Source organism: Manis pentadactyla, chromosome 11 (assembly GCF_030020395.1).
Source record: "Manis pentadactyla isolate mManPen7 chromosome 11, mManPen7.hap1, whole genome shotgun sequence".
In the NCBI taxonomy this organism is placed as follows: Eukaryota; Metazoa; Chordata; class Mammalia; order Pholidota; family Manidae; genus Manis; species Manis pentadactyla.
Genome location: NC_080029.1, coordinates 111,923,334 through 111,949,383, shown reverse-complemented (window position 1 = coordinate 111,949,383; position 26,050 = coordinate 111,923,334). Strand labels below are relative to the sequence as shown.

General features: G+C 35.3%; 1 protein-coding gene across 1 annotated transcript in view; it reads left to right on the top strand.

The window, feature by feature from the left end:
- Positions 1–26,050, top strand: part of HERC1 (HECT and RLD domain containing E3 ubiquitin protein ligase family member 1) — a 211,431-nt gene that overhangs the window by 89,118 nt on the left and 96,263 nt on the right. Inside the window, exons 14-25 of the mRNA XM_057488876.1 lie at positions 427–648; positions 2,820–2,972; positions 3,084–3,216; positions 4,554–4,745; positions 6,858–7,079; positions 9,023–9,196; positions 14,124–14,238; positions 14,327–14,447; positions 16,305–16,476; positions 18,796–19,108; positions 19,583–19,703; positions 24,578–24,629. Coding sequence (XP_057344859.1) covers positions 427–648; positions 2,820–2,972; positions 3,084–3,216; positions 4,554–4,745; positions 6,858–7,079; positions 9,023–9,196; positions 14,124–14,238; positions 14,327–14,447; positions 16,305–16,476; positions 18,796–19,108; positions 19,583–19,703; positions 24,578–24,629 — 1,990 coding nt within the window. The remainder of the gene's footprint in view (positions 1–426; positions 649–2,819; positions 2,973–3,083; positions 3,217–4,553; positions 4,746–6,857; positions 7,080–9,022; positions 9,197–14,123; positions 14,239–14,326; positions 14,448–16,304; positions 16,477–18,795; positions 19,109–19,582; positions 19,704–24,577; positions 24,630–26,050) is intronic.

The window sequence follows — 26,050 nt, the reverse complement described above, 5'->3', positions numbered from 1 at the left end:
GATGCCTTATAATGAGTATTTTGTATTAGTATAGATTTCAAGTGATTTATTTAAAGCATTAGAATAAATAGTTTCATTGGTAATTCTGTGGAAAAATGTATAGTATGGGTTATCTGTTGATATGTCCTATTCCTCTTTATGTACAGTGCTAAAATCATTATGCAGAGCATATAATTTTAGCTTACAGTTTTAGGTATTATAATCAAGGATGGAATAAAATATTGCAAGTTTCATTTTCCAAGTGGAATTAATACTATAGCTTTTCTTTTCATATACACTTCCTAAAGGATTATTTATCAGAATATTAAGTGGATGGGTTAGCATCAGTAGTATAGTCTTTTTGGGAGATCTTCTTTTCTATTTTGGTGCATTTTAAGCTAATTACCTATATGTTCCTATTTCACTGATGGAAATATTTTTCTTTAGAGAATGCAACTGGATATAATTCTGACAAGTTTGCAAGATCATACCCATGTAGCTTCCTTACTTGGGTATAGCTCACCCTCTGATGCTGCTGACCTGTCTTCTGTATGTACTGGCTATGGAAACCTGTCAGATCAACCTTATGGCTCTCAGAGCTGCCATCCAGACACCCATCTGGCTGAAATTCTAATGAAGACTCTGTTAAGAAATTTAGGATTTTATACAGTAAGTTGCTCTTTTTCTTTATAGTAAAAACAATAATAAAGCTCAGAGTTTTTTTGGAGAGGGTAGGGATTGCTTCAGGTCAAGGTATTTTGACATTTAAACATGAAATAAGTAAAACTCTAGACTCCACTCCCTGAAGGAGGAAAACATGTCAGGTATTTTGAAACACAGGCATACCTTGTCTTACCACACTTTCACAGATACTGCATTTTTTACAAATTGAAGGTTTGTGTGTCGAGCAAGACTATCAGCACCATTTTTCCAACATCATTTGCTCACTTCATGTTTCATTTTGCCACATTTTGGTAATAAAAGTTTCAGACTTTTTCATTATTACTATATTTGTTATGGTGATCTGTGATCAGTTATTTTTGATGTACTTATTATAATTGTTTTGGGGTACCACAAACCAAGCCCATGTACAGTGGTGAACTTAATGTGTGTGTTCTGAGTGCCCCACTGACCAGTCATTACCCCCATCTTTCTTTGTCTTCTTAGGCCTCCCTGTTCCCCGAGACAAAACAATATTGAAATTAGGCCAATTAATAACCCTATAATGGCCTCTAAGTGTTTAAGTGAAGAGTCACATGTCTCTCACTAAATCAAAAGCTAGAAATGATTAAGCTTGAGGAAGGCATGTCAAAAGCCCAGTTAGGCTGAAAGCTAGGCCTCTTGGACCAGTTAGCCAAGTTGTGAATGCAGAGGGAAAGTTCTTGAATGACATTAAAAGTGCTACTCCAGTGAACACTCGAATGCTAAGAAAGTGAAACAGCCTTATTGCTGATACGGAGAGTTTTAGTGGCCTGGGTAGAAGATTAAACTAGCCACAACATTCCTGTAAGCCTAAATCTAATCCAGAGCAAGGCCCTAACTCTCTTTAATTTGGTGAGAGTGGAGAGAGGTGAGGAAACTGCAGAAGAAAAGTTTGAAGCTAGCAGAGGTTGGCTCATGAGGTTTAAGGAAAGAAGCTATCTCTATAGCATAAATACAAGGTGAAGCAGCAAGTGCTAATGGAGAAGCGGCAGCAAGTTAATCAGAAGCTCTAGCTAAGAGCATTAATGAAGTGACTATACTGAACAACAGATTTACAAGGTAGACAAAACAGCGTTCTATTGGAAGAAAATGCCATCTAGGAGTTGCATAGCTATAGAGCAGAAGTCAGTGCCTGGTTTCAAAGGACAGGCTGACTCTCTTAGGGGCTAATGTAGCTGGTGACTTTTAAGTGGAAGCCAGTGCTCATTGTCCACTGCAAAAATCCTAGCACGCCTAAAGGTTATGCTGTATCTGTTCTGCCTATGCTCTATAAGTGGAACAGTAAAGCCTGATGACAGCTCATCTGTTTACAGCATGGTTTACTGAGTATTTTAATGACACCCTGTTGAGACCAACTGCTCAGAAAAAAAAGATTCCTTAAAATATGATTGCTCATGACAACGCACCTAGTCAGCTATGATAGAAATTTGCAATTAAGTTAATGTTGTTTTCATGCTTGCTAACACAGCATCCATTCTACAGCTATTTTGACTTTTAAGTCTTATTCAAATACATTTTGTAAGGCTATAGTTGCTATAGATAGTGATTCCTCTGATGGATCTGGGCAAAGTAAATTAAAAACCCTGTGGAAAGGTCAGCATTCTAGATGCTAGGAAATTTAATATTGATACAAAGCTATTACCTTATTTATAGCCCATATTCAAATTTCCACAGCTGTCCCAGTTTTTTTATAGCAAAACTGCCCCCTCTGCCAATCCAGAATCACACATTGTACTTAGTTGTCATGTTGTTCTAGTCCACCGATTTCTTCCACAAGCAGAAGCAAATTTAATTTCTAAGAATTGTATTCTTCTAAATTCATAAGCATGTGAAAACAAAATCTTTACACAGGAAGCAATAGCAGTAAAATTTTGAAATATGTTGTCTTTGGTTGTACTTTTTTCCTTTTTCTTATTTTCTGTATTTTCAAAGTTTCTGTAGTGAGACACATATTACTTTTTTCTAATGGAAAAACAAATAGAAATTGCTTAATAAATCTTACCATCCAATAGCTATGATTTAAAGATTGATAATGATAGAAAGGAGACAACAGTTTCTTATATCAGAATCATTTGTAATAGGCCATTACTTCATTTTCAAACACTTCAAATATCACCTACATTTATGTATCATTTCAGGATCAAGCATTTGGAGAACTAGAAAAGAATAGTGATAAATTTCTACTTGGAACATCATCTTCGGAGAATAGTCAGCCTGCTCATCTTCATGAACTGCTGTGTTCACTACAGAAACAGCTGCTGGCATTTTGCCATATCAATAGCATTAGTGAGGTATGTGATTCTTTGCTTTTTATGTTGATCTTGAAACTCAGATATTTGGGTAAGCCATGATATTTTTGTGCCTTGTTTCAAAGTAGTAATTTAGGAACTTTTTTCCCTCAGAACTCAAGCAGTGTGGCATTGCTTCATAAACATCTTCAGCTCTTGTTGCCTCATGCCACAGATATTTATTCACGTTCTGCTAATTTGCTCAAAGAAAGTCCTTGGAATGGCAGCGTTGGAGAAAAATTAAGAGGTGTGTGTTTGGTACTGGATTTCAAATTTACTTGGTGGTTGTAAAGCAAGAGTCTTGAGCTTTTCCAAAGCCGTAAGAGCCTGAAACCTCTGAGTGGAATAGAAATGATCATGAATCTCATTCCTATTGAAGATCCTTTTGTTCTTCATTTGGGGCTGAGGGTAATAGTGATTGGTCTGATTAATCTTAAAAGATGCTAATTGGCATGACAGAGGCCTAATTTAAAGGCATTGGATGACAAATATACCCAAAAACATTCATTTTAAATGGCATAAAGTGAGATTTTAAAAATCTATTTCTATACCTTTCTTCAGCATTTGCCAGTGTTGCTCTTTTCTTCTTGAAATGCTTCCTTTTCCCTGAGCTTCTGTGTAGTTACAGTCCTGTCATTATATTGCTGTGACCACTCTTCTTCAGTTGGTTCCTATGAGCTCTTCCTCCTTGAACATGCCCTTTCATGATTAGGATACTCTGAATTTTCACACTGAATTTTGCCCTGAACCCTCTTTTCTCCCTGAATGATCTTATGTGGTCCCATTGTCTTTAACTACCTAGTGTATGCTGACTACCATATCTGCATCTAGCTAGACTCTTTCTCTAGTTACCTACTTTGTGTCTTTTCTTGGTTGTCCCAAAGGCAACTAAAATTCAGTATGTCTAAAACTAACTCATCTCTGAAGAAGTTCCCTCATGAAAAGAGAGAAAAGGAAACTGAGAAACTAAAACCGTTGCTTACTGGACACCTCCATCTTGTTGTTCCACAGACACCTAAAATTTAATCCATTTATGCTAAGCTTATTTCTGAATGGTCCTCCCTGCCCCAAAATACAATGAAATACTACAACAGAGTTTATTTAAAACCAGTACAGATAATAAAAAGATGTTTTGAGGTGGTCTTAATTTTTTAAAAAGTAAGTTTGACTTTCAAAAACCAAAAGGCTTCCCTTGGAATGAAGCCACCATGAGGACAAGAAATTGTAGGTCTTTGTTCATGGTTATATCCCTTTCACATAGAGCAGTGTCTGGTATGCTGTTCCAAAAATATTTATTGAGTAAACCTAAAAATGAGGACAAATTTGTGAATGCAAATGCATAATGCATTTTAAGGGAAGCACTACAATCCCTTGAATTTATTGGCATGAAGATATCTTTGCTTTCCCACAAAGTGTCTGTTGGTGGCACTTTCTGAAAGTGAGTAAAAGCTAATACCACACCAGTTACCAGGTGGGATTCAAAAAAGTTACTGAATTAATGTACTCTAGTTCTGGGTTAAAATAGTATTTTTTAGGTTTTTGTTTGAAGTATTTAGTCCATGTTGAACTTCTTACCCTTCACAGATGTGATATACGTCTCAGCTGCAGGCAGTATGCTCTGCCAGATTGTTAACTCCCTGCTGTTACTGCCCGTGTCAGTGGCTCGGCCTTTACTGAGTTACCTGCTCGATTTGTTGCCACCTCTTGATTGCCTTAATAGACTCCTGCCTGCTGCCGCTCTTTTAGAAGACCAGGAGTTACAGTGGCCTCTTCATGGTAAGTAAAGATAGTAAAAGAGCAGATAATGATTTTGAGAAAAGTCATTCCTCTTGTATGCATCAGGTAAATCATATCTGACATTTGAGTGTTTTATGTAATCAAAAAGATAAGGTTGTTATCTTCTAAGAGCTTACAGTCTAAAGTGGACAACTGAGATGGCAAAACTTGAGGAAATTGCTCATGTGCAACAGTGTCATGAATAGTCTTGGTATGGTCATCAGGTTTGAATAGTATATTTCATTGATTTTAAGACTTTTAGGTTTTGAAATGGTTGAAATTGGGATATATCTTAAAATGAAAGATAGAGGAGCTTTGTTTCATAATTCAGTCAGCAGCATTATACATTTTATAATCAATGGATTGATTTGATTTAAGAGTTCTTAAATGCAAAGCTTTTAGTTTTAAATTCCTATTTGACAGTAAAATATTTTGTGTTTTGCCTGGATATGTCAATAACTAATAGAATGTTAAAGATAGAAATTGGGAACCTGTCTATGTTTTTCTTTTTAGGTACTTTGTAGGAAATAGCATTCTGATTTTAGGCATGACATTTGAATTCACTCTTAATTTGTGAAATGTTGGTGATTCTCTTCAGGGGAATATAGCTTAGAAAGCATTAAAATGTTTTCCCATTGAAGTCTATCTATCCTAAGGCTGTCAAAGGAGTTCCATTACTAAAATCTTAAGTTTAAGTGAGGCCACATGTTTTATTGGAAAGAAACCTGGACTAAGGCATCAAAAGATCTAGATTTTAGTCTTGGCCCTCTTGGTAACTTGACTGTATGATCTTGGGAAAGTCACTTATAACTTCTTAAAGCAGTGGTTTCTTCTCCTGGAAAGATGGTGTCAGACAGGATTACTTGGGGGGCCTGTCTTTAACATTGTATGGTTCTATGACAACTGGATTTAGACGAAGTCAGTGTTAAGCTTAATACTGTATCAGGATATTGATTACGCTTTATATGGAGCCATTCTAGGTTTACTCTTGCTTTTCTAAAGCTTCATATAACTTCCTAAGATTCACTGTTTGTATTAGATGAGTTAGGTGTCATTTTATTTTGGATTTTCCACATCTGTATTCATAACTGATATTTTTCTATGATTTTTCTTTTTCATGCTATCCTTGCATTATATTTACTACCACAGTTATATAACCTCACAGCATCAGTTTGGAATCTCCCCTTTTTTTTTCCTTTTCTCTGAAGTAACTTTGTAAAATAGGGGTTCAGTCTTTTTAAAGGCTTGAGAGACTTTATATATAAAACTCTCTGGTCCTGGTGTGTTTTTTTTTTTTGTAGACAGACTGGCTGTTGACCTTCTTTCTTTAGTTGTTGTTCTTTTCCAGTTTTTTGTTTCTTCTCAACCCATTTGCAAATTGATATTGTTCCAGAAAATGTTTTGTTTTTTAAATTTATTGACATGAAATTGTTTATAATATTCACTGATGGTTTTTAAAAATCTCTAGTGTATTTGTGGTCATGTCTTTTTTTATTCCTAATTTTTGAGTATATGCCATCTTTTTTTCTGCATTAGCTTTATAACTGGTTTTTGGATTTGTTCATCTTCTCTGTTCTTTTGTAACGATTTCATTGATACCTGTTTTTACCTTTATGGCTGAGTATAGTTTTTTTTTTTAGTGAAGGGCTTTTAAAAACACATATACAATAAGAAAGTATGCATCTGGTTCTTAGTACAAGACAGTTTGAATTCAGGCTTTGAAAGCATTAACAAAACGGAGTGTCATTTTACTGGATCAACTCTGGTGTTGATATTGGAGGGATTAGCTGCCTCAAGTACTCACCGTTATGGCAAAATTTGATCTGGATAATGAAAAGTAGGAATAGAACCCATTGGCATAATTTTGTTATGTACTGTTTTAGTGCTTATCTTAAAGTTAGTAACTTTACAAAGGGATCTTTTATTTAAAAGTATAACTTACCTAAATATATTTCAAATTTGTCTAGCAAAGGGAATATATACAGAAAGTGTTATAACTTGTTTCCATTGTAAAATTATTGTTTCAGTATCTCACTGCAGTGTAATAGAAATGAGAAAGCTTGAGGATCTTGAATACCAGCTAAAGACATAATTACTAATGATTGTTTTCAGGAGGGCCAGAACTGATTGATCCCGCTGGAGTGCCGTTACCTCAGCCAGCCCAGTCCTGGGTGTGGCTTGTGGATCTGGAAAGAACAATTGCTCTCCTTATTGGGCGGTGTCTTGGTGGCATGCTTCAGGGTTCTCCTGTATCTCCAGAGGAACAGGACACTGCATATTGGATGAAAACACCGCTTTTTAGTGATGGTGTAGAAATGGACACCCCTCAGTTAGGTAATGTTCTTCTCTGCAACCTTTAAAAGACATGCTTGTGTTTGTACCCCCACTGGAGATTTTTACTCTGAGTTTGCTGAGTAGAGAACTGATAGAAAACAAGTGCAGCATTAGCAGAGTAGGGGATCCGAGACTGAACTTGGAGCCTTCAGAAAAACGGCTATATCCTGCAGCATGGTGTAGTGAAAAGAGCCCCTGAATTAGGAAAATGTAGGTCTGGTCCCATTCTGTCATTATTTATTGCTCATTTTGGGCAGGTCATCTAACTCATAAAAATAGGAAAATTCTTGATCTTTTGTTTCATGGGCCTGGAAATTATAAAACTGCTTCATACAATGTCAAGCTCTGTAATGTTACTTACCATGACATATCAGCGCTCAGTTTTCAGACAACTCTTAGATGTAAATAGCAGGCCCTTCTCCTCCCAGCTTGTCCTGCTTTCTTGCTGATGTTACTTTGTGTGATTCCTCATTTTTTTCTTCCTCTTCACAGTGCCTTTGAAGTTCCTCTTTCCTGCCTCATCCTCATTTTCCTACTTTGCTGGTAGGCTAGTTCTTAGACAGTCTGGACTTGAGGATTTCTGTAGTTCCTGAACAGATGATCTAGTTGTTTTATCTAAGATTGGTCCTTTAATCTGTCTGGATCTCTAATTTTGATCCATAAAATAATGAACTAGATTAGATAGCCTATATTGTCTTACTAGATCTAACATTCATTGTTTCTCTGATAAGAGAGAGAGAGAGACCCAGAGAGTGTCCAAGAAGGAAAGTCTAACAAATCTCAACTAAGAGAATTTCAATCCAAAAGGGAAACAAAAAATAGAAACCAAGACAGATAATCACATTATGCTTTGGGGTTGGCAGATTGGAGAGTGGGAATGAGGAGAGCTATTGAGGATTTTCCTCCTTTTCCAGTTAGGAGTATATATTCATCATTTCGTTTATGAACCAGAAAGTGATTTTGGACATAACTGATGGATGCTAAACTGGTACTTATGACACATTTGTATAAAAAAAAAAGTAAAATCATGGTTTTTCTAGAGATACTTAACATTATGAAGATAGTTCCAGTGCTATCAGTGATTAACTCTGTGATAGTCCCAAATGTCCTCCTGAGGACAAAAGTGTCTATATCTACTTCCTTCCTCATATTTCTATTATATTTACTTTACTAATTAACTGGCCTTTAGTGTGAATGCAATCAATTTCAGTTTTAATGCTACTTTTCTGTTTTTTAAATTATAAAATCATGAAACTATTAAAATGTTACATTTTATGTTTAAATACTTGCATATTTTAAGAAAAAGGTATTTGCCTTTTGTAAAATTATAAATATATGATAATTCAATTATGGTGTAAATTTTTTGGTATTAGCCCAAGAACCTATCATTTAGAGAATTGTTTTGTTTTTTAAATGGAAAATGAATTGAGTGCCAATGTCACATTGAAAAGTTAGGAACCACCTAAACAAACGTAAATATCAATTGAGAAATTGTTCATGATATCTTTGATCTTTTTGAATCACACTAAACTATTTTTCCTTAAGTCTTGAAAAAAGAAAAAATCTTGTCTTGTCTCTTTTCCTGTGGTCCCATGTTTCTCAATGCGGATATCATTCCATTTTGAGCAAAAGAGTTGTTATACAAGTTATAAAAGGCTGTGCTACATGTGTAGGACACATGCTTATCTGGCTCCTGCCTACCAAAATTCCAGAACTTCTCCCTAGAGTGTTAAAATTGGTTACACATCCTTGTGAAAGGGATGGAAGGAGTGACACTACCTTCAGTTGAGAAACATTTAAGGACTTTACCATTGTGGCATCTACTTAAAGTGGTTTGAAATGTATCATTTCATATGCATTAATCTAATGTGGTGGTAAGATTTTATTTGTAGCATCAAAATGTATGAGATTTAAAATTGATAACTTAAATAATTTTTTTTTAGATAAATGTATGAGTTGCCTATTAGAAGTAGCTCTTTCAGGAAATGAAGAACAGAAGCCTTTTGATTACAAATTACGGCCTGAAATTGCTGTCTATGTAGACTTGGCATTGGGTTGTTCAAAAGAGCCTGCGCGAAGCCTTTGGATCAGTATGCAGGACTATGCTGTTAGCAAAGGTGAGATGAAGCAGATAAAGGGGGTAAATATGTAGGTAGCTCATTATGCTGACTAATATATATGTAATATATGTAAGTAGAAAAATCATAGTGATTATCCTTTTACTTTTTTATAAAAAAGGGTATTTTACAAATAGCTTTTAAAAAATGTTTCGTTCTCTCTTAGTGGAAAATAGCAAAGGCATTTTTTTAACATATGTGTATCCCATTTAAAGCAAACCTACTGTGTGAAAATAGAGAATTATATGAAAAATAAATCCAGAGGCAGTCATTTCACTGAAGGATTCCATGCCATGTAAATGGGTCTAGTATAAGAATCTGTTTAATGATTTTTGCAAGCCCCGGTGTAAGGTCTGAAAGGATGTGTATGTAGAAGTCTAAGTTCTAGGCCTGGTTATTTTCCTCTTCTGTAAAACACTTGCCCACTTCAGAGTGCTGATGAAGGTATCAATTTGAAATAAGGTGGACTTATTAAGTATTGTGGCAAAGTGGTATGCAAACATGTAGTGTCACTTCAATTTCTAATATTATTCAATTAATAAAATTAACTTTATGTACAAGTTTTCAAAGGATATACCTGATTTCTTTTTAGTTCCCATGTTTCCCCTTTTAACAATGGCCTGAATTGTTCAGAATCACATACCCCTAGTTGTTTTTTCTCCATGTTATTCTTTCTTATCCTATCTATAGTTTAACTCCCATTTCTTTGGACTTTCTTCCTTCTCTGATAAAAATAGTAGAAGTAAATACACATACACCTTTTATTGATTTTTTTTTTTTTTGTAGATAATTATTTTTTATTGAAGGGTAGTTGACACACAGTATTACGTTAGTTTCAGGTGTACAACACAGTGATTCAACATTTATATACATGATAATTCTAGCTACCAGCTATCACCATACCAAGTTGTTACAATATTTTGACTATATTCCTTATGCTATACATTACATCCCGGTTACTTATTTATTTTACAATTGGAAGTGTGTACTTTTTTTTTTTTTTGTGAGGGCATCTCTCATATTTATTGATCAAATGGTTGTTAACAACAATGAAATTCTGTATAGGGGAGTCAATGCTCAATGCACAATCATTAATCCACCCCAAGCCTAATTTTCGTCAGTCTCCAATCTTCTGAGGCATAACAAACCAGTTCTTACATGGAGAACAAATTCTTACATAATGAATAAGTTACATGGTGAACAGTACAAGGGCAGTCATCACAGAAACTTTTGATTTTGCTCATGCATTATGAACTATAAACAGTCAGTTCAAATATGAATACTCATTTGATTTTTATACTTGATTTATATGTGGATACTACATTTCTCTCTTTATTATTATTATTTTTAATAAAATGCTGAAGTGGTAGGTAGATATGAGATAAAGGTAGAAAACATAGTTTAGTGTTGTAAGAGAGCAAATGTAGATGATCAGGTGTGTGCCTGTAGACTATGTGTTAATCCAAGCTAGACCAGGGCAATAAAACATCCACATATGCAGAAGATTTCTCTCAGAACAGGGGGGGTGAGGTTCTAAGCCTCACCTCTGTTGATCCCCAATTTCTCACCTGATGGCCCCCCTGCGACTGTGCCTGTCTTAGGTTGTTCCTCCTTTGAGGAATCTTACCCGTCTCTGGCTAACCAGTCATCTTCCGGGGCCATACAGGGAAATGTAAAGTTGGTAGGTGAGAGAGAAGCCTTATTGTTTGAAAAGGTTAGCTTTTTACTTCTTTGCAGATTTATGCCCTGTGGCTTCTATGCCAGGCATTTGTCTTGAGGTATCTTTACCACTTGGAAGAATTATGATACTCGGTAAATTTGATATGAGGCACGTGTTCTATTTAAGGGTTGTAATTAGGAAGGAAGAAGAAAAGCTATAGAATTAGCAGGCGGAAGAAAACATGGGAAGATTGATTATTTCTTTGACATATCTTCTTGTAGAGTAACTTCAGCATGTATAGGTTTTAAACTACTAATTGCGCACACACATTAACATAATAGGAGTATAGTTACATAACCAAAGCATACCTGTAATTACCAGCCATCTCCAGTGAAACCAAGAAAACCAGTTAGGCACCTTAGGCATTTGTGAAAACTTATCTATGATATGGTGGATATTGTCCAACTGAACTTGAACAGTCTGAGAGAAATCAGACAAATTAAAACAACCCATTCCTGGGGAATGTTCACATCCCTTATGTTCTTTTAACAGTAAATAGTCTGTAGTTGTAAGATTTTGGAGTGCTACAATTTGCACTTCTCCTAATTCTTGGTTGAGTTCCAACAGTATAGATCCAGTCAAATTTGTTGTTTTACTGTATGCACAGGCCAGCTTAGATATCTCCTTCCTCATTCCCATGGTAAGTCCAGGAACTGGTGGGATGAGTGCATCTACAGCTGTAGCAGTGCGTGGATCTTTGTTGGGGTTTTTTGATGATCATCTTCTGGCATGAGTCTTCCAGAGAGTGCTGATGTTGGAAGTTCTCTTTCATATCGTATCTTAGTTCATTTTCGGGATAGCCCAATTAGGCTTTGATCTTCTGTATAGACGCAAACAGACCCTTTGCCTACACTTTTATATGCCCTTTATACCCTTGTGTAGGACTCATTGGAGGTCTCCACACAGGAACTGCTTTTTTATTTTTTATTTTTTATTTTTTGGTATCATTAATCTACACTTACATGACGAATATTATGTTTACTAGGCTCTCCCCTATACCAGGTCCCCCCATAAACCCCTTTACAGTCACTGTCCATCCTTTTATTGATTTTTATTTTACGTAATAAAAATGAAGGAAGATACACATTATTCATATTTTTAAAAACCAATAAGATAATACCTTTGAAAGTTTAATGTCATTCAGTTTATCTTCATTTATTTATTCATTCTGTACTGACTCTCACCAGAGGTAGAAAAGTATGGTAGTGAAGGAAAGAAGTTTACTTTCTAAGTCATATTTTCTGATATTCTCATATTTGCCTCATTTGCTTGGAATGTACAGTTAAGTTTTTTATATCATATTATCACTTGTTACATTGCAGTAAGAACTTAAAACTAGGTATAAACATAAGATGAATAAATACTCATTGTATGGCTCCATTTGCTGAATTGCTTTTATACTGTAGCCTAGACTTTGTACTTGAATAGTGGAAACATTCAGCTGTGCTTGGTATGAAAAGACCATAACGTTAATGAAGGTGTTTTAAAAGAACCCATTACTTTGAAGATAGCATAGGAGGATATAATTCCTGCTAAATTTGAAATGCAATAAAGGATGTTACTTGAGTTAGCTTTTTAGATTGAATATTAGCCTCTTTGAAATGGGGTCTTGTTTGATTTTAATTCATAGTAGTTCTGAGAATAGTAAGTACTCCCTTGGAACAGATGATCTCTCAAGAACCTAATGTGGAAAGATTTTGTATGTAACATAGACTGTCATTTTAAGATTCTCTGTGGGATTAAGATTTTCTTAAAATCTGGCAGGTTATATTATCAGTTTTTTCACCTATAAAATAGTTAAGTAGGAACTTAACTTTTTACTTAAGCATACAGAAGTGACAGGAAAATAAGACGTAAAATTTTATCTCTTGAGATAGGAGTTTTAAGAAGGGATTAAGTACAAATACAGTTAATTTGGGGTTTAATGTTTTCCAAGGGTATTTTATAAACCTTACACATGGTAAGTCTGTCAAAATAACAGTCTAACAGACATTCTGGAAATGGAGTAGACTAGCCTCATTTGGAATCTACTGAATGTGCTGCGTTTTAAAAATAAGTACTGGTATGCTAACATGGAATTAAAGAAGGTACCTAACTCTCATCATCTAATGCTGTTATTTAGGTTTTCAATTGCATGTACTCATCTCTGTCCAAATATTTTTATTCTTACCCACTTAAATGTACATGCATTCACAATATCTACTTTTATGGCTTCAAATGCTAGGTATTTACACATGTGTCTATCACTTGCTATCTCCACTAGTAAGTCTCTAATATACAGTATTCAAAATCAGACTCCTGTTTACAGCTCCCTATCCCCTAGAAGTGTTCTTCCTGGTCCTCTTTCAGCAAATGCAAACCACATTCTAAATACATTTATAGTCAGCCTTGACTTCTCTTATATTCTCACCTCTGATCCATCATCAAATCCTGTCACCTCTACCTTCAAAACACATGTGAAATCTGACTGCTTCTTACAACCTCCACTGCTACTACTTAGGTATGGGCCAGCATCATTTCTTATCTGAGTTACTGCAATAATTACTTCTGCTCTTGCTATCCCTATAGTAAGTTCTCCAGTCACTAGGCAGAGTTAGCCTTTCCAGACACAAGTCAGATCATGTCATTTCCCTGTTCAAAGCCTTCTCATGATGCTTCCCATTTCCCTCAGAGCAAAATCTAAAGAACTTGTGTTCTGATCCCCAGCCAGCTTTCTAAGGTTTTTCTGTCCCTCTCATGCATACACACTTTGCTCCAGCCACACTGGCCTTCTTGAACCCACCTCAGGGCCTCCCTATTTCTATGTAGCTTCTTCCCTTACTTCATTCAGATCTCTGCTCAACTATAGCCTTACCAGGAAACTTCCCAAACCAGCCTATATAAAATAATAATCCCATGCTGTACAATACTCCCTGTTCTCCTTACCTTGCTTTATGTCTCTCCATAGCACTTACCTGTCTTATTACTGTTTTTATCTATTTCTTCCCCCCAATGAGAATATAAACTAGAGATCAGGGACTTAGTTTTGCTCACCACTGTGTCCCTAGCATATGGAACAATAGTATTTGGGATCTACTAGGTACCTTTGTTAAATAACTGTTCAGGAAAATGATAAAATTCCAGTGTTGGATTACTAAGGCTATTAAAGTTATCTCTGAACTGTTTTCTGAACCTTTTTAAATGTCAATGCATCATTTTTATTTTCAGATTGGGACAGTGCAACTTTAAGTAATGAGTCACTCTTGGACACTGTGTCTAGATTTGTTCTTGCAGCTCTTCTGAAACACACAAATTTACTTAGTCAAGCATGTGGAGAAAGCCGGCAAGTAACTTAAAACTATCCTCAGACAAATATTTGCTCTCATGATGTTAGAAATTAGGTAACTTTTCTATTTTTGTTCTTTATTTAGATATCAACCTGGTAAAAGCTTATCAGAGGTATACCGTTGTGTGTACAAAGTTCGAAGTCGTTTACTTGCTTGCAAGAACCTTGAACTTATTCAGACCAGGTCATCATCACGAGACAGATGGGTAAAGTTGGAAATCAGTTAATTGCTATGTTTTTCTCCAAGCTGTGAGAGAGAGTTCCATATTGGTTTATGTGAAGAAAAAAAGTGTGCCGTGACTATTGCAGATGTTCAATAAATGTCAAGTACTTAGTTCTTTTTCTAGTGAAACAAATGGATGAGTAAAGATTTGGGGTTTGTTTAACCCCACATTTATCAAATATTATATGGCTACTAAGAAAGTTTGTGTGTTGTTAGGCTGTTGAATAATGACAAATTGAACTGTCCAGATCATATGAAATATTGTTTATTATGCTGATCAACATTTGGATTATCCTATTTAATTTAGGGTGCCATAATTTATGTGGGAAATTAACAGACTACCTTGGATTGGTGAAAGGTCTGAAAATTATCTTATGCAAGAACTAGAAAGTGTCAAAAATATTTAGCTTAAAGATGTGAAAACAAAGGGGAGTCACACGATAGCTGCCTTAAAAATATTCTAAGAGCATCCATGTAGGAGAGGAAATTTGTTCCTTGTTGCTACAGAGGATACAGGTAGGATCAAAGGGTAGTATTGAATGGAAACTCATTGCTGAATATACAGAAAAAAAGCCTTCTAATGATTAAATATAGAAGCTGAATATAAGGAATATATTAACTGAATATAAGGAAAAAGCCTTCTAAAGATCAAAGTTGTCCACTACTGGAGGTAAAGATTCAAATATTTTATTAAGAATGTTTCAGAAGTAATTCTTGCAACAAAAATGAGTTGATTTCTAAAGTGCTTGGTAATCCTAATAATATGATCCTATAAGTATAAGCCTGGTTAATATCTCACCTTCAGAAATGTTTTCTTGTAAACTTCATACATTAGATGCTTTGCACACTGGTAATTAGATCTTAGATATTTAAAGACCAAACTCCATATCTACATTTGTATTATTCTTTTGGCACGTACTGATTTAATATTTGTGGATCTGTTTATTAGTGACTTTGAAAATCCATGAAATCTATTTGCAATTTTGTTGAGGCTCAAATTTGAAATTCACATATGGGGCTAAATGACTTACTTGTTATATGAGTCTGACTGACTTCTCAGTATCACCATCTCTGTGAAATACTTAAGTTTCAGGAACCAAAAAATTTTTATTATGCATCTGAAGATATCATTAAAATTTTTCACTTGTGCTCTATACTAAAATTTGTGGGGGAAATGATACACTGGTATGGTATTTATGATTCTCTCAGCACCTGTTGTAAGGACTCTTTCCTCTGGATGACCTCTAGGTAGCGTAACTGTGAGAAATAAAATTAACACTGTCCTTGCCAGATTTCTAATTTTTGGTTTCTTCAGGGGCAAAGAAAAGAAAAAAATTAGAAATAGTACTGTTTGTATAACTGAAACTTGCTAAGAGGGTAGAACTTAAATGTTCTCACCAAAAAAGATATTAAAAAATGACACTTTAAATTCAAATTATTAAGTATTTATTTAGAATAATAACATACACTACTTGAGGGAGATTGAATGGAGTCAAAATTCATTTTCTTTACCTTTTATGCTTGGTGTCATACTCAGCGTTTAAATTGCAGCTTTGTAGGAGTTTATAGCTGAAGAGCATTTAAATTGTGAATCGGTTCATAACATGACATTTTAATCAAAATATTGAGTAGAGAGCATATATAGGTGTGTATATTTTGTGTACATATGTTCTAATCTTTTGAAATTTATCCAGTGCATCTTCTATGGTTTTACAGTAAAATTCATGTTTTATAATTGGTATTAAGCAGTATTTTCCATGATAAAAAGTCAAGGGTTTTAATGAAGTTTTTCAGAGTTTTGGAAGACTATATTCAGTGTAACTCTGATCATTTCTTTAAGATATCAGAAAACCAAGATTCTGCAGATATTGACCCTCAAGAGCATTCATTCACCCGGACGATTGATGAAGAAGCTGAAATGGAGGAACAGGCTGAGCGTGACCGGGAAGATGGACATCCAGAGCCAGAGGATGACGAGGAAGAACGGGAACATGAAGTGATGACAGCTGGCAGTGAGTACACCCTTCTTAACTTCACAGATACACACCATGTCATTCTTTTGGTAGGGGAACTGACTGAAGATGAGAAAGGCAAGAGTTCCTGTACGGTTTTCTAAAAGGATCTGATAGTCTGGGTGATCCGAATTTCATTCTAGGTGATCAATTTCATAGCTAATGTTTCAGCTTTTACAATTATGCCTGTTCCGTTTTTTTGCATTGCATGTTTTGGGCTGAAAAGGTCTGGAAGCAGGCTTTGGAAACAGTACCTGTTCCGCTGAGTCTCAGGCATAAAATGACACCTGTGACCCATTGGATAAGGTCATTCAGAGTATGTTTTCTAGGAGGGTACTAGGTTGCCCATTGGCCTGGCTGACCTCTGTGTGGTAAGGAAGAGAATCCTTTTCTGTGATTAATAGGAGAGTCCAAATATTTTCCATTATAAATTTGACACACTGATTACAATGCTGTTTTCAGTAGGGATTGAGAATACACATGCGATTTCTGTTGTCTGGGTGATTAACACTTTATACTTTTACTTTCCAAGGCTAAAGATAGTTTTTAAAAATAATCATTTTGATGTTTAAAGAGGAATATCAAAGTTTTTTAAACATGTTTTTATCTTTTGAATGATTTGGTTATTTCAAGTTAAAGTGTGTATTTGCTTTGTAGCCTAAAACATTATGGCTAGCTATGAATTTGGTATTGGGATTGTCTATCTGTCAATCATCTGACACTTTATTATCAGTTTATTTGTGTTCTGCATACTTCTAAAAATGACTTCAAGGTGGCTCAAAACAAGACCAAAAACTGTTAAAACAAGAGAGAAAAGATAAGGTCCAGATGGAGAAAGGGGGATTGGAAATGGGGAGGGAGAAAAATCATGTTAAAAAAAAACTAGGCTGAAGGAGTTTTTGCAGTTGAACTTAAAACTTAATTTAGAAATTCCTAAAAGCAAAGGTCAAAGGGGAAAACATTGTAACAAGTATAATCATCAATTACAGTAAAAGAAAGCATAATAGTTATCTGGGCAGTAATAATTGTTAAACTACCTACTATTTTCGAGCACTATTCATATGTTGGACCTGGTTCAGTGCTTCTATGTAGATTAAATCATAATCCTTGCAACAATCTTATGAAATGAGTTGTAGTATTACTCTACTGAAAATGGGCAAACAAAGGTTTAAGGAGGCAAAACTGTGTGCCACTGTTAGTAGCAGCTGGAATTAGAATCAGGTCTACCCAGTTCCAGTGACCATTCTCTAAATTACTTAAGCTGATTTCCAGCCCTGGACTTGGAATTTATTGCTTTGATTTTTATAGAAATAAGGGACTTTCAACAGCTTACTGAAAGTATAGTAATTCTATAAAATATACAGATCTATTTTTAAAGTTTGTACTTTCATATTAACAGATATATTTAGTATTTTACTAACTTTTCTGCCTGGGTTCCCCATTAAGAATTCTATCTTCACTCCAAATCTGAGCAAACAATTTTCCTATTGTAAAGTATCTACCTTGTTGGGTACGTCAAAAACTTACTAAACCCATTGACTTTTAACACTTGTTAACTGGGAAGGGCTGTCATCAGATAGATATTCCTGGTGATGCCATTTGACTCTGGAGGCAGTCTTGGCCATAGATTATAACTACATTCTGTTTCAGTAAATACCTCTAGTGGTTGTGTTTATTTAATGTGTTCAAGATATAGCAAAAGTGTAGGTATTAGTAATTAATAGGGACTTTGGAAGGGGAAAGGGAGTTTTTCATTATGACTAATGCAACTTAAATTTCACTTCTTTCTTTTGTAATTTGACATTTTTCATACCAAGGTCGTGAGCATTCCAGAAATAGCCAATTATTTTGATCTAACCCAATTGTTCTCAAACTTCAGTGGACTTCAGAATCAGCTGGTGGGCTTGTTAAAACAGTTTGCTGGCTCCCTGCTTAGAGCTTCTGAATCAGAAGGCCTGGGATGGCTCCAGTAATATTCATTTCTAATAAGTGCCCATATGATACTGGTGCAGCTGGTCTGGGACCACACTTTGAAAACTACTGATCTAACTCATTAATAAAAGTAAAAATAGAATAAACCAAATCTGAATTCCATAAAGGCATGAGTATTTCCTATTGTAATTTTTATGAAAAATTTATTATTTTACGTGTATTTTTAATGATTTTAATTTATTACTATGTTGTATTTAATGTCTAAAAAATATTTTTTCCCTCTTTCAGTAAGTTTTTGGTCCAAACTTTTTGACTATTTTTATTGTTATTTTCTTTGCTCTTCTCTCCCCATGTGTTAAGACCTTGTTTTTGTGTTGCATGTTACAGAAATCTTTCAGTGTTTCCTCTCAGCCCGTGAAGTAGCTCGTAGCCGGGATCGAGATAGAATGAACAGTGGGGCAGGGTCTGGGGCTCGAGCTGATGATCCACCCCCTCAGTCTCAGCAAGAGCGAAGGGTCAGCACAGACCTTCCTGAGGGCCAGGATGTGTACACTGCTGCCTGCAACTCCGTGATCCATCGGTGTGCCCTGTTAATATTAGGAGTAAGTCCTGTGATTGATGAGCTTCAGAAGCGAAGGGAAGAAGGACAGTTGCAACAGCCTTCAGCAAGTACCTCTGAAGGGGGTGGACTTATGACCAGGTGGGACTAACTAGAAATTTAAAACACTACTCTCCTCCCTTGTTAATTTATGCATTGAAATGGTTTATTCTCAAAGTTACGGTATTCTTCTGAGATTAATACAGATATGGAGGAGGAAATACAAATTGACTACCATGAATTTAAAGTAATGTAAAGAGTGATACTGATTCAGTTTGGAATGTAAGCTTCTGATTAAATGATGCAGCACAAGTTTTCATACATATAAACAACAGTAGTTGAGAAACATGAAGTTACTTGCACCTCTCTGTAATGTACTGGCATGCAAACTGTTTTGATGTAATTGAGAAGGGCTTTGTGCTTAGATAAAAAGAGGAATTCCCATCGACAGACATTAATTACTTCTCACTGTGTGTGTGTGTGTGTGTGTATTATCTCTATGCTGCTAGTTCCATTCAATTTTATGTTCACTAACAGTCCCAAATTGAAAAACTTTTCTTTGTGCATGTGAGACAGGAGTGAAAGTCTTACTGCAGAGAGCCGGCTAGTCCACGCAAGTCCAAATTATAGACTGATCAAATCGAGGAGTGAATCTGATTTGTCTCAGCCTGAATCAGATGAAGAGGGTTATGCACTGGTAGGTATACCTAGATTCAGTAAAGAAGGATTTTTGTTTTCAAGGTGTAGATACATAAGGCTTTGGTTAGAGTAAATAATATACATTTGCTTTAAACATATAAAAACCTTCTAAAAAGAACTCTTAAGAGAAATGAGATAACTATATTGTATAGATATTTATCACCTATATGTTAATGACTCTCAGAATTCTATCTTTAGCTCTGACTTCTTCCTAAACTCCAAATTCATACATCTGACTCGTTGATAGGTGTTCCACCTGAACATGTCAGTTTACCCCTGTTTTAACCTATCCAAAAATAAACTTGTCTTTCCCCCATACCTTTTTCTCTCATTTTCCCTGTCTTAGTAGGTGGTACTATTAACTACCCAGCCACAAGACCTCGGTTTGTCCTTGACTCCACTTTTTCTTATTTCCTGGTCCCTGCAACCCTTGTTGCACAATCCAATTAATCAAGTCTTGAAATTTTTACTGTTAATATGTTTCTAATGTGTTCTCTCCATCCCTCCTGCCACTGCTCTGTTTCAAACTTTCCTTCTGTTTTGCCTGGACTAGTACAGAAGCCTTCAAACTGGTTCCCTACCTCTTGTCTTGTGTCTATGTCCTACATTTCACTAGAATAATATATCTAATACACAAGTCTTTATATTTTGTGTACTGAAAATCTTCTAGTAGCTTTCAGTTAACTATCAAAAAAAGCCTCATGACCTGGACTGCAGGCATTTAAGGTAAAATTCTAACAAGTGAAATGCCGATTTATGTATCAGAAGCTGGAAGTAAGATGTGCTATAGGGTGACAGATAAAATAAATCATAGAGTGAAAACTGTCTAAAAGATTGCTTTTATTTGAGTAGCTTTGGACTTGGAGTCAATAGCTGCGTTTTTATTTTGGCTGTTCCTCTGCCTTGTGTGTGAATCTTACATGTGCTACAAGATCTCTCTGGGCCTAGTGTCCCATTGTGTATTGTGAGGACAGTAGTGCCCATTCTATTTATGGCAATGTGTTAGACTTGGTTTTTAGCCTTGATCTACTGCTGAAGAGCTGTGAGACCTTGATCATGTTATATGACAGCTCAAACAGAAACAGTGGTTTTTTTGGACTGAGTGATCTACAAGCTCCATTTTAGCTCTGAAAGCCCACTATTGTGTGAATTGAGATAATGGGTATGAAAATATTTTTGGAAAATATAAAGTGTTACATAAACAAAAATTTACTGATTAAAAGAAACTTCTAAGCATAAAAGTTTCCTTTTCTGTGGAAAGCTGGACAGTGTCTTCAAACAAGTTTCATTTTATCATGATGTTTTTTCTTTTCCTTTTATTCTTCATTCCCATTTGTGTCTTCACACTTCCAGTTCATGTTCCTAGTCTTGCAGTCTATTGAGATTCCTTTCTGTCCATTTATTTTTCCAGTCTGATCAGTCTCATTATCTAGTCTCCCAAATCTGTGTTAATTTTATAACATACATCATGTCACTTCTTTACTCAGAACCTCCAGTGACTTCAGTTTTTCTAAGAGTAGATGCCTAAGTCCTTACAGAGACCTGCAACAAGACTGCATACATATCCCGGCTCCACTATCTCTCTGATCTCCTCTTCTATTACTCTCCTGGATGACTCCTGCTACATTGGCCTCTTGGCTTTTCCATGAACCTACCAGACAACTTCCCCTTAGAGCCTTTCTTTACATGGCTGTTTCTTCTGACTGGAATACTGTTGTCTGCATGGCTCGTTCTCTCATTTTAAGCCTTCGTTCTGATGTTATCTTTCAGTGAGGCCTGCCCTAACTACTCTATTTAAAATTGCAATTTACCCTCCTTTTCATGTATTCGCTCCCTGCCTGCCTTGCATTGCTCTGTGTTTTTTAAATTTTCCACAGCACCTAACGTAATTTACTTATTCATTATCTTTATCAGTTTCTGTTAGCCTGCAGTAGCATATAAGTGACTTGAGGACAGAACTTTTTGCTCTTTTATTCACTGTTGTATCCCAAGCACTTATAGTGCCCAGCACATAGTAGGCAGTCAGTAAATATTTTTTGAATGAATGAATGTCTAATTTATTTTGGTAAAATTTCTGTGCCCATTCTATCCTTTCTACCCTTTACTTTAGTCCCTTGTTACCTTTGCCTGGACTGGCATTTCTGACATTGATCTCCCTACCTTCTCTAGTCCCTCCCCTGAGACACTGCTCCCAGAGTTAGAGCTCTGAAAACAGCAACATACATCTACTCGTCGTGCTCAGAAAACTCAGTGACTTTGTACTGCCTACCCAGGAATCAAAGATTCTGAAAAATGTTGCCTGCCTATTTTTAGAGCCAGTTTTCCCTTGTGATAGTCTACATTTTGCCCCTAGTAGTCATTATGCCAGACCCCAAACATACCTCTGGAGCCTCTTCTTAAGTATTGTTGCCTTAAATGTTCTTCTCCTGGGTATTGTTGATGAAGTCCTGTCTCTCAAGTACTGCCTAAGAGAGCTTTCCCAAGATCAGTTTACTCAGTGACTCTGTTATTTCCATGGCAGTTTGTTAGTACCTCTAATGGAAATGTTAATGGTTTGTCTCATGTTGGACTTATTTATGTATTATTAGTATTTCTTTCTACTAGACCTCTTAGAAGATCTAGGTTTTTTTTTAATGCCCCTGGTTATCTCCTACAATATGCTTTACATACTGTAAATGATCATAAATCATTTGAACTGAAATGAAAAGAAGAGATAAGGATAGATGTAGTTAAAGTGGCATACTTTTCGGAAACCAACAATGAAATCTGACCTAGTCACAATAGGCTTAAGACCAACTATTTACTCCTAGGACAAGACACTTAATCTTTGTGAGCCCCAGCTTCTTTGTCCTTGAAACAGGGAATAATATTACCTGTTACACTTGCCACAGAGGGGTTGTTGTGAGAAGCAAGTTTGGTAATACAATTTAAAACATTTTGAAAATTATGTTTTCAAAACTAATGAGAAGACAGGTCAGTGGAAGTGGGTTGAGCCTAGATTTAATTGCCAAGATTGTTCATTTATTATCTACAGAATTTTAAAAAGATTAATAAATACATTTTTGAAAAATACTGACTCTTTATCATCTTTCCTTTTGAAATACTTAGATAGTGTCGTAAAAGGTGGAAAAGACAAGAACTTAGAGCAGATTCTTGTGCAGATGAGGGGAGCCCTGGGCTGAATCTTCAGCTTCGGAGAGCCTATTACAGATGAGGAGGAGTAAACACTGGAGGCAGTTTGAGTTTTTCCAGCTAAAATTCATTACCCTTCTGTCTGAGGGCACTTAGGATTTCTGTTCATATCCTTGATATCTAGTAGTACTTCGTTTATCCTGAATTGTTAGTGAATGAAATGCTTTCTTAAAATAACTGAAGGTAGCCAGCTTAATGCTAAATCTTTCTTTTAACCTTTTTTCATAAAGAGTTTTATATGATATATTACCCACTTTGTCTCAGTAAACATAGAAACCTAAGTATAAACAATTAAGACAACTATTTGATTGACAGTTGTCATACATCAACATTTCTCACTGCACTGTCTTAATCTATTCCTTATTCCCCTCATTTCACAAGGAATTTGGTTTAGTGTACAAAAATGAGTACTTTGTAAAAGGATAAATTAGGTGAAAAAATTAGGGCTGAAAGAAGCTTAGAGAAGAAAATTAAGCCCTGGGTAGGATTTGTACATCTCAGCACATATCCTGTGATGTTCTCCTAGAGGTGGGCCACCAAACAGGGAAACCATAATGAGTTCCATGATTTAGTGTCTAAAAGATAAAAACAAATGAGGTTGTTCAAGGGAAACATATTTTTGGTTCTGAGGCCAGAAGATAAATAGCTTCCATGAGCCTTCATGGCAAAGATACTGTGGGATAAAAATGTGTTACTGCATGACACAGTGGTATCTTCATGAGCTGTTTTAACAACCATTTCGTGTTTTATCCAGCACCAAATAGACTGAGAATATACTTATTTCTGGTGTGTGTGTGTTTAAGACAAAATTTTTTTGTCCACATTGTGGGTACATGTGTCTGTATGTGTGACCAAGTAAAGATTTTCACCAATGACATTTCCTAAACAGATCTATTTTGTCACTTCTGCAGCCTTTCTTCTTTGCCACTAATTTTTTTATTGTGTGATAGAGAACAATTGAAATTGCTAAGACCATAATGCCCAGCCTATGCATGAAGTTAAGTCATCTGTTGTTTGTATATGGTTGGCTGTATATATGAGCAGAGTAGACAGTTGTCTACACCACCGCCTACCCCTACCCCATAAATTTCCTTTCTTCCTGGAAGCCTTCACTGTTTTATTAAGCTGTCTGCACTTTCATCCATTTGAGATTTCTTTATTTAATAGATTTTTAGAAACATCTTAAAATCTTTGAAAATGCTCCTCGGACTGTTATTTTTCTGTTATTGTAGCATCATCAAGATTCTCTTCCTCTAAACACCTAGCCAAGGCTAATGACAGTTTTGAAAAGAATGAAAAGTACGGGTAGAGCAAGTAGTAATTTTGGAAAGTAGAGCTTTGCTGCAGGGGCTTTGTAATAAGATCATACTGTGTTTAGAAGATGAAAGACAAAGATGCCAAAGAAGAAAGGCGACAACAAAGAAAAACTGTCTGCTACTTTACAATATAAATTAATGTACACTTTGTCTTAGTGTTTTAGTATCTCAGAGTTATTTGCCTGGAGGCTTTCTTATAGCTGTTTTCAGTAGGGTTTTGGAAAGTTTTTGTTAGTCTGACTTGACTGGTGATTAAATAGGCACATTGCTATAATTATATTGATATTTTTCTAATACTCTATTAAATCTTAATCTTAAAATACTTCTTACAACTAAAATGTATTATTTATTTTTAACTTAATAGAGTGGAAGACGAAATGTTGATTTGGATTTGGCATCATCTCATAGAAAGAGAGGTAAGTATTAAGAAATAACTGGTTAAATTAAGTAGCTGTTTTTGTATCTGACATCTAGATCTGATTGTCATTGAAACATTATTGCAAAAAAATTGAGAAACATTTTGTTAGAAGATTTAAAGAGAAGATCATTTCCTTTAAAATATGCACCCTTTCAAAATTTGAGACTGTCTAGGAGTTTATCAGTTATTTGTCATTGTTATGGGTTTTTACTTTTTGAAAGTCCTATAAACCCCAGAAGCAGTGCTTTACACTGTTATTTACAGTTGCTATAGTTTAATTAAGTGGTATTACAGGATGTGATTTTCACCCACTTTTTACTACATATACACTTTCAGACTGAAAGTTCCTAGTTTCCCCCACACCCTTTGCCTCCTAGGATAAAGCATATAAGAGATGCACTGACAATTTCTTTAAATTTCCCCATGAAGGACAATTTTAGAGTGCCATCAAGAGTTAAGCTCTTTTGGGTAACTGCTGAACTACTGTGTTGTATACTTAAAACCAGTATAAGATTGTATATCAACTATATGTCAATTAAAAAAAAAAGAGTTAAGCTCATTTGTTATAGTTAACACTTGGTTATGTGTACAAACCAATGGAAAGAGCCACAGTTTTAGATATTATAAATCCAGGGATAAGTAAAAACTCTCCAAGTATTCTCCGTTAATTGATACCTTTATACCTTTATTAAACCCATTTATACTGTGGTTGTAAAAATGTGAAATGTTAAAAAAAAATTGCTGCTAATGGCAGTTTTCAAAAAGCCTGTGGGGCAAAAAAATTTTCCATGATATCAAGTCTTTTATATTACAGCATAAAATCCTTCTCTTGATAGCTTCCTTGGCAGGATGTTAGGTTCCCCCCATAGGGAAAAACAGATCCATGGGAAAACTGAGGAATGAGAAGAAGAAATACACATACAATTTTTTCATTTTTGTGTTTATAACTTAGAAGGAATGTTCTATGGAATAAAGTGCAGCAGTATCTTATACTGTAATTATGCTGAAATATTAGGAATAATAAGACTGGAGCTGGTGCTTTTTTGTTGAAAAGTCTTTTGAGGCTATAACATATCAAAGCTGTTGGGCTTCTTAAAAAATTATAAGGTATTAGTGATATCAAAGAAGTTAAATGATGTTTGGTATAATATGCAGTATGTATTTTTAAGTTTTCTAATACATTGAAAATTGGTAATTCATGTGCCATAATTAGCCAGAATATCCTTTTCCTTAACCACTTGACTTAGGAATTAAATGAAATTTTTGGAACAGATTTACCTTCCTAATATTGATTAGCTCAGGTGAATATTGTTGCTAAAATTTGTTATATTAATAAATGCATATAATTTGGTGCTAAAAACAAGATGACTCCAAACTTATTGAGTAGCAGCATAGGGATCTAACCTGTAGTGTAAGAAC